A 9059-nucleotide genomic window follows, 5' to 3' on the forward strand; every position below is an offset into this window, starting at 1 on the left:
TTATTAAATCAATTAATTATCTAATAAAAATTAAAATATATCTTTTTATAAGTTCAATATCAAGTATCCTTACAGGTGAATAATTTATAATAAATAAATAAGATTAAAGATTTATTTAGAATTTTTTTGTTTTTTATCAAATCTACTTATTATATTAATTAATTATAATAAATGACTAATTTGACAAAGTAAAAATGAAAATTAATGAGAACTTTTTAGATTTTAGATTTTACATTAAGATAAATATATCAATTATGGTGTTAGAATTTGGATATGAATATGATTAGATATATTTAACTTATTAAATTTTTATTTTTAAATTTAAAAGTACTAAATTTGATTTACTGAAAATAAAAATATTAAATTGATTTAATATTATAGGGACTGCCTTTTTTCTTTTTCCTTTAGATTTTAATTTAATTTTCATTAATTTTTCTAAAATTACCATATTTTAAATGTGAATCATGTGTTGCTCTTTTTGTTTTATTAATTCTTTTTTAAATTAGAATTTATAAAGATTGATCATTCTTTTAAAGAGGATTTCAAAATTACGAAGTCCAAAAAGACTCATAACTCATTATTCAGTTGTGTTATGTACCATAGATAACTCATTATTTAGTTGTGTTATGTACCATAGATATTATATAATTAAGAAGCTATACTTTTAACTATTTGCATTAACCCAAACTCTAATATGTTTCCTAGCTAAAATTAAGACAACAATTTCATCTCTCACAATATAAAAGGTCTTATGGGTGTTTGCATGTCCCCTTCTCCGCATTTTTATATATGTTATGATTTTGATGTTGATATGAGGCCGCATTGGAATTGTGCTTTTATTAATCATTTTAATTTGAATTTAGTTCATATTATATTTAATTAAAGAATAAAAATATAGGAAAGAATGAAAGTGTAATAAAACAAAATATGAATGATTAAAATGTAATAAATTCAACTAAATTATTTGCAAAAACGCCATCTTTTTGGGACAAATTTATTTTTAAGATCAAATAAATTCAAAATTCATTTATTCTAAAATTACTCAAAACTATTAAATTTAACATACACAACCCCAATTTTAACATATACAAACTCATTCTTAATAATACCCTCAAACTTATCAAACTTTCTAATGTCGTGCAAAAAGACTATAAAACATCACAGGAGTAAAAAGTGGATTTGCACTTTAAATCACACATTTCATCAAACAATTTGTGTGCAAAGCAATCACAAATCATTTTAGTCCAAAAATACTCACCTAATAAATCAGATCCTGTTTCATTATCATATTATCATCGCTTTCTCTCTCTAACTCTAAAAAATTTTCTCTCTCCTTCTCTGTTATTAATGTTGCAGGGGCAACTACTGTGTTTTGTGACAATAATTCCACCATTAAATTGTCCAAAAATCCTGTACTGCATGGACAGAGTAAGCACATCGACGTTCGGTTCCATTTTCTCAGGGGTTTGGTCAAAGATGTAGTTGTGGAGCTGGCCTATTGCGGTACCAAGGTGCAAATAGCTGATATTATGACCAAGGCATTGGGGCTTGAAGTTTTTGAACAGCTCAGAACTCAGCTTGGAGTCATGAAGAATAAGAAAGCTGTGGGAGTTGCTGGTGTTTAAACTCAACTTAAATATGTTGAGTTTAGGGGAGAATTTGTTAGGTTTATATTTATTTATAATTCCCTAAGTCATGTATATGACATGTTGATCGAGTCAGTCCTATATTTCCTGTCTTTTAATTTGCTGTCATTTAGGCTAAGTTTGTCAAAGCTGTTAACCCATTTCCAGCCGTAGTTAAGCATAGTGGACCGAGTAATTAGGAGGCAGTTTATGTGTAATTAGATGTGGTATATATTGCTGCATCAAACTATGAATGTTGACATGTTTTTTTTGTGCTCGGCAATTCATTTGTTAATTTTGGCAATTAATTATTGCACTCGGATTCCATTTTGTAGTACCATGACCAAAACAAACTCCTGCTTTCATACGCCTACTGCCTCCCCATGGTGTCAGAGCCGGCTTCAGGCCTTGGCTAGCGCTCTAGCAGTCGTCAAAGCACAAGCCCAGCTACCAAAGCAGGATTGCTAACTACCTTGAGTTTATTTGCTTTTGGTTTAATATGGTATCGCTGCAGTGAAGTAGGCACGGGTATCAACGTCTAAGCCCACAGTAAACATATGGGTTGCTAAGCATTACATTCACGGGAAAACCCCCAAGAGAGTCCGTTTGGCAGCAAAACATAGCGAGTGGAGTAAGTATAAGTAGTATGAGGCGGCCGGAAGAGACTGAGCCCGGACGAAGCCAATCACATTGAGTTGTAGATTGAGATAGTTAACCTTAGCGGCGGAAGCACTTTTAGGGCTTAGGATGAGAAAGACTTCTTTTACACTAGCTTTTGCTTTTCCTACTAAGCTTAAGACACAAGGCAAGAGTCAAGACTCCCCAAGAAGAGCACCCTTCGCACCTTGAAATACAGAATAGACACTTTTAAATCCCTTTTTTCGATTGAGCACCATATCCAAAATTGGCAGCTGGTAAGATTGGTTCAATCGGCATTGACATGACAAAACTCTTTTACCCCTTCTTTTTACTCAAATGGACGAGTGAGAGTGCACATTCGATAGTGTGCTCATAGGCAAAAGCACCCGTGAGCTTCAAGCACGTGGAAAAAGGGGTTGTTTGCAAAGCCCTTCTGTCGCGAATATAGAGTGAGACATTATATTGTGTCTATGTAGCGATTGGACAGAAACGCTCATGTTCCTCCTATCCTTTGTCCTTTGCCACTGCTCAATGATTCTTGCTTGGACCCCATTTTTATAAAATGAAGCTTTTCCTACCGCTTTTATCTTCCTTTGCAGGGGGAGGCTCCTGATGACTTTGATCCCGAATCCATTGACATAAGTTATGGATAAGGTGAAGGAGTCAGACTTCTTTTTTCATGCAAAATTCTTTTTTTTTTGAATCAAATAGGCAGAAACCTTTCTGAAAGGAGAACGTGCTCTGATTTATGGATTTCGATCCGAGAGCACTACCAAAGTGTTTCAAAGAAGGGGTGAAGATGCTTCCTCTATCTTATCGGAGTCCAGATCCTAGAACCAGCTGAAACAGATGGATTGGCCTTGCCTATTTCAATATGGATACGGCCGTCCTTTTCCTATTTGGCTTCTGGCTTCATAGCAAGAATAGAACCACTATTGCTTGTCCTATCATCCGCACTGAGCTTCTTTCATTCGTCAGTATGGGTAGGTAGAGTCCTTTGTTCGTATGCTTGGCATTACTATAGTAGCACCAGTCTTCCTTCCTTTTGAGTGCACATGAAACGGAAACCCTAACAGAGACTACCGAAGATGGCCAGGCTCTTTATTCGTCATCCGATGAGCTTCACGTGGCAGCTTTTCGCTCGTGCCTAGAGTAGGAATGAGCGGGTAAAGACTCCAATTAAGTAAGTATCTTCGAGAAGACTAAGCTAAGTAAGGGTGAGCTCTTACTTAGAAAGAGTTGGGGCGAATCGTACATTTTATGAGAATATATTGATTGAATGAATCATCTTTTAGTTCATCCAAATACCCAGCCATATAGATCTTCCATTGGCTTTCTACCTTTCCCGACATAACTAGCTGCTTTGTAATGCGCATATCCCTTAGATAAGAACCCCTCTCTGATAAGGGGCGGGCCACCCACCTTTGAATGGTGTTGGTCCTACGGGGCGACGCTCCTTGCTTGTATGCTGCATGTGCTGTGTAAGTTGTGTGGTTGCTTGTCCCCTTCCTTCTCCTAGCGCTTAGACATCGTATGCAGATCATCGGGATCGGTAATATTATATAATAGATTATTTGATCCGTGAACGCAACCCTTGGACCAATTCCTTCAAAAAGGCATATTGATTGAGAATCTATGCAAGAGATGCCTTTCTCCCCTTACTCCAAGAGCCGAAACAGCCTCGCAGTCGTCAAAGCACAAGCCCAGCTACCAAAACAGGATTGGTAACTACTGTCCTTTTTGAAAGAGAACTCTCTTTCGATAAGAACTTCTTCTATAGCATTTTCAATAGTTGCATCTTCCTCTCAGCTTATATGCGACAAAGGAATCTACCGGTCTGGGATCGATCCATTCCCAGTTGGTGCTAATCTTATATTGGCGGAATTCAATGAAAAGTTCTGTTAGGTTCTTAGTAGCAGTCGGCGACCTTTTCTTCTTTTACTGCACATAGCTTTTCGTCTCCTTGATAGCTGGAGACTTTGTACCATCCATTCTAGTGTGGTTGGATTCTCTTCAACAGCCACTCGAGGAACCACGGGACACTCCATACAGAGCAAGCAAGTCTTAGGGATGAGACGCCTCCCCACAATTCCTTTCTCTCTGTTTTTTTCTTCAAAGAAAAAAAAAGACAAAATATCTTGAAATAAATAATTGTCCCGATGAAACCTTTTCTTTTTCCGGAGATTAGACGTTGATATACTATCCAAGCGATTAATTTCTTTTTATTCCTTAATTTTTTTTATTTTTTTATTATTTTACTATTAATGAATCACATGTAATAAATTACAGGACCGCGTTAATTAAGAAAAAAGAATGAATCCACTCTTAGAAATCATTAAATTCTATAAATGATTGTTTTGATAATATCGTAGAAATTTTTTAAAATGTAAGAACTCTCTGTGGTAATTTTTTCCGAATAATTTATTCTTTTGGATTTTCAAAGAAATGTTCTTATATACTAATTTTTATTTCCTTCCTATTCAAAATTCCCTCAACATCAAGAAAAACCTTACATGATGGGCTGTGATGAAAGCGTGTTGTTCTCTTTACCAACAAATCTTACATGTAATAATATACCATGAAACTCAAGAGTTGTCTCATAAGTGAACTCGTTCACTTTCACTTCCAGTTGCTTCCAGACGCTATTACGATTTATCTCCTTTCTATTTTAATTCCATTATTTCAGTTGTTTCAGTTGTCTTCAAGCAACCATTTTCCTGTTAAAAACTCAAAACCGTAACAAAAGAAATTAAAAAATGGTATAAAAGAAATTGAGAACAAGTATAAATGTAACAATATATAAAACCACAGTAAGAAAATTACATTTTTAAAAAAAATACCATATTTGGTGTGATTTTCCCTTCAATGAATCAATTGTTGAATTTTATTATTCTAATCACATGTTTCATTAAAAAAAATCACAAGTAGATGATGCATATCAAATTTCAAACTATATTATATATCTACTTTATATCTATATGAGATTTATAAATAAAAAGTAAATTATTTGACCAAATATCCTTTTCTTCTTTTTAAATGATTTCACCTCCTTATGTAATTATTTGAAAATGACTTTTTTTGCGTGCTAAAATTTTTTTCTATTAATATGAAAAAATTAAGTGGAAAAAAAGCTGTGGCAAAGCGTATAGCTGAATGGACGCTTAGGTATTTGAAAACATAATGCTGATTTGGTGTACAAAGTTTCAAGAAAGAAAACTTCTCATTACTTTGTAAAAATTTAGTGTAAATTCAATACAAAGGTAAAGCTGCAAAACAACAACATATACAAGCTAGAAGGCTTCAAGTTGAAGCTGACATATAACTAACTTAAGTTAAAAGGCTATTGCCTAAGCTAGTCAACTAATGCCAACTGTCATAGTAACAAAATTAACCGAAAAATTATAAAGACATGATAACTCGATTGGTTGAAATGAACTATTAATAAGAATTTTTAAAGATTGACCTTGATCTCTGAAATACCTGCAAGAAAATGTTAGAAAGCACCGGATGGGGTTATTTGACCACTTACTCTGATGATAAAATCAGTAATTTGTATAAGGGTGACTGAAGTGTATAAGTATGTAAGATTGTATGAATCTGTAAGTGTGATGTTCTCATTTTTTATATAGACGTTGAAGGTCTTATAGTCTATTTAGAAAAGAACTCCACCTTTGTAAGTGGTCTTAATCGTATTAGGATTTGTATCTTTATTCATCTTCAGAGTTCTAGATCGGGTCAGACTCTATGACTAGAGTCCTTATAAGACACATTCTCCTAGAGTTTCAGTCATAGTGGATATTAATCTCTGGTCAATCCCATATTTCTAGGATGGAATAGTCTGGCGTATGATATTCGATTATGAGGACCAATCAGAGAATGGAATAAATATTACTCCAACTTCCATTACAGATTTAAATGTAAAATTGCTTAGATTTGTTATTTTTAGATTAAATTAACATTTTAGTCATTTAAAAAATAACATTTACGGCTAGTGAATTATTTTAGATTTTGGAATATTTTGGACGAGTTGCATCTTTATATGTCATAAAAATTCTATGTTATTTTTGTGAAAATGTTAACACATTTTATTTCATTGTCAATCATGTTCAATCAAAATAAAAATACATATTTTAACTGAACTCCAAACACTTAATTTCTTTAAAAACTTTTATTTTCTTTAAAGTTAACAAATCTATATAGCCAATTTTAAGTGAAACCTCTCTGGTCAGTTTGAAGAGAGATATTACAAAAATTATATATTTTATTATATAAATAAATAAATATATATAGAGAAAATTTTAAAGAATAATGCTATAAAAAAGTAAATAAAAATAGTATCAAAACAAAGAAAGTAAAGAGAAAATCGATTCTTAGCATAGATGGAATATGAATTAAAACAGAAAAGACTTATAGCCGTTGGATGTGGTGGTAATCAATGGTGGAGAAATTGTGTAAAACTAAAAAATCTTACAACTGTGAGTATTATAGGTTTGTATTTATACTTTTATAGCTGAATATTTCATATATAAAAATAATTTCAAAGTCTAAATCATAATAGAGATTAATCATTTATATTTCAGTCATGTCGGAATTTGAATTTTTTTAAACTTTTCAAATGTAGAGAATGTTTAAGTTAGTAATAACTATGTAAAGGTGTTTGAAATTATTATTTTTTTGAATAGTTGTTGGTGGCTGTTAGAGTAATGAAAAACTCAAATTCATAATAATTCCAGTTTGAAATTTTTTATCAATAATTTTATTTATGTTACTGAATAAATTAAATTAATCTTTGTCATTATTTTACTATTAATTTTTATTATTTTAATTTTCACTAATTCTCACTTGATTTTTATGTTTTTTAAAAAACCGTAATTTAAAATTTTTTAAACAATTATAATAAAAATTAAATTATATATATATATATAACATGTTTAACTAATAATATTATATTACATATTATTGAAATAAAATTTTAGATAATAGATATAAAATTAAATATATACCAACAATAATTAATAATACTTATATCAAACATTCAATACTCATCCATTATTAATCATTAGCAAAAGTTAACTTAACAGATCTATAATAAGTTTTCTTGTTATATATTTGGCTACTTCGCCCTATAAGATATTGTAAATGGTTTAACAATGCCTAGATCGTTTGAATATCTTCAGTGAAGGAGAGAAAAAGATGGAGAACGAGTAGGATCGGAGAAAAAGCAGAAAAACAATAAAAAAATTAACAATCCTCCATTTGCTCCATTTGTTTAGACAAGAGACAATCCTCTCTGCTTTTTATCTTTTTAAGTGCTATCGTTTTCGCTCTTAGTAGCATAAACGTGTTCAGTTTGCTTTATAAATTGCATCTTATCAAATCTTTTGGGGTAAATTAATTAACTTGTATGCATATCCACACATCAACTGAACAGTACAAACACTAGCCATTCTCACTAGAATCTTGAGTTGAGCCCATCAAATGTCCTATGGAGCCAAAATATGAAATTGGGTTGCCTCAAAGACTTGGAATATCAAAAATAAGGCCATCTTAGATAGCAACGAAAATTTTCTTTTCCATGAGCAATTTTTCAATGGTGTCTAGCAGTACACTTGAGAACCAATCATAAAGTTTTGATCTTTTTTCTCATAACTGGAATTTCCCGAGTTGATTCAATCCAAGCCATCAATACTGAAGAAATACCAGAAATAATAGTTTGTTTTTCCCCCACATAAGCATTTTGACAAACACCTAAACTGCAATAATATCTGATTCAACAGTACGAAATACATTTTTACATGATTTTACGTCTAAAGAAGAACCCAAAATGCAAAAACTAAAGCTAAATAACAGATAGATGAGAAAACAAAAATCAGAAATATAATCTAAGCCCTCTCGCCTCTAATCCTACGAGCCAATTGAATATCCTTAGGCATAATAGTGACTCTCTTAGCATGAATGGCACAGAGATTTGTATCCTCAAACAACCCAACCAAATAGGCTTCAGCAGCCTCTTGTAAAGCAGCAACAGCACTGCTTTGGAATCTCAAATCAGTCTTGAAATCTTGAGCAATTTCTCTAACCAACCTTTGAAAAGGAAGCTTCCTAATTAAAAGCTCTGTGCTCTTTTGATACTTTCTAATTTCCCTTAATGCTACAGTTCCTGGCCTGAACCTGTGTGGCTTCTTCACTCCTCCGGTTGCTGGTGCTGATTTCCTTGCTGCCTTTGTAGCGAGTTGTTTCCTTGGAGCCTTTCCTCCTGTTGATTTTCTAGCTGTTTGCTTTGTACGAGCCATCGCACCGAAAAGCAAAAAACTGAATGCTTCTGTTTGTTTGCCTAGCAATAGAAAAGAAAATGAAAGAAAATTTGGTGAGATTCAAAACTCTTTTAGCTTTTGTTTTATAGCATATAGATGACAAAGGCAGGCAGAGAAAAAATGTGGTGGGATTTTGAAATTTTGGGTAGAGGGAATATAGGCCGTTGGATTGGTTGAGAATCGGACAGTTCGTAACTGTTTAGAGGCGAGTGGCGTGGATTGCGATCCGTGTGTAAAGTGAAGTGACCAATAAGCTTAGTTTGTTATGGCCGGGACCTTTGCCGCTTGTTTGGCTCTACAAAAAATTTAAGATATTTTTATTCCAAAAAAAAAATTAAAATGTTGGGAAATTAATTTTATAGAAAGGCATTGGCTGGGTTAGATGGGATTAAAATTAAGAATAAAGTTGGCATCTAACTTTATTGATTGAGATTAATTTAGCTAATTTTTTAGAGTTTTAGATATTTTAATTTATCTTTTT

The 9059-nt window shown here is 32.5% G+C and overlaps 1 protein-coding gene across 1 annotated transcript; it reads right to left on the reverse strand.

The window, feature by feature from the left end:
- Positions 1–8013: 8013 nt before the first annotated feature.
- Positions 8014–8662, reverse strand: LOC8273749 (histone H3.2). The gene has a single exon (XM_002533518.4). The coding sequence runs from the start codon at positions 8555–8557 to the stop codon at positions 8147–8149; it is 411 nt and encodes a 136-aa protein (XP_002533564.1). The 5' UTR covers positions 8558–8662; the 3' UTR covers positions 8014–8146.
- Positions 8663–9059: the final 397 nt, after the last annotated feature.

Source organism: Ricinus communis, chromosome 7 (genome assembly GCF_019578655.1).
Source record: "Ricinus communis isolate WT05 ecotype wild-type chromosome 7, ASM1957865v1, whole genome shotgun sequence".
In the NCBI taxonomy this organism is placed as follows: Eukaryota; Viridiplantae; Streptophyta; class Magnoliopsida; order Malpighiales; family Euphorbiaceae; genus Ricinus; species Ricinus communis.

What these genes read in the sequence shown, in the direction of transcription:
- LOC8273749 (XM_002533518.4), bottom strand. Translation starts at nt 8,557, where the DNA reads ATGGCTCGTACAAAGCAAACAGCTAGAAAATCAACAGGAGGAAAGGCT.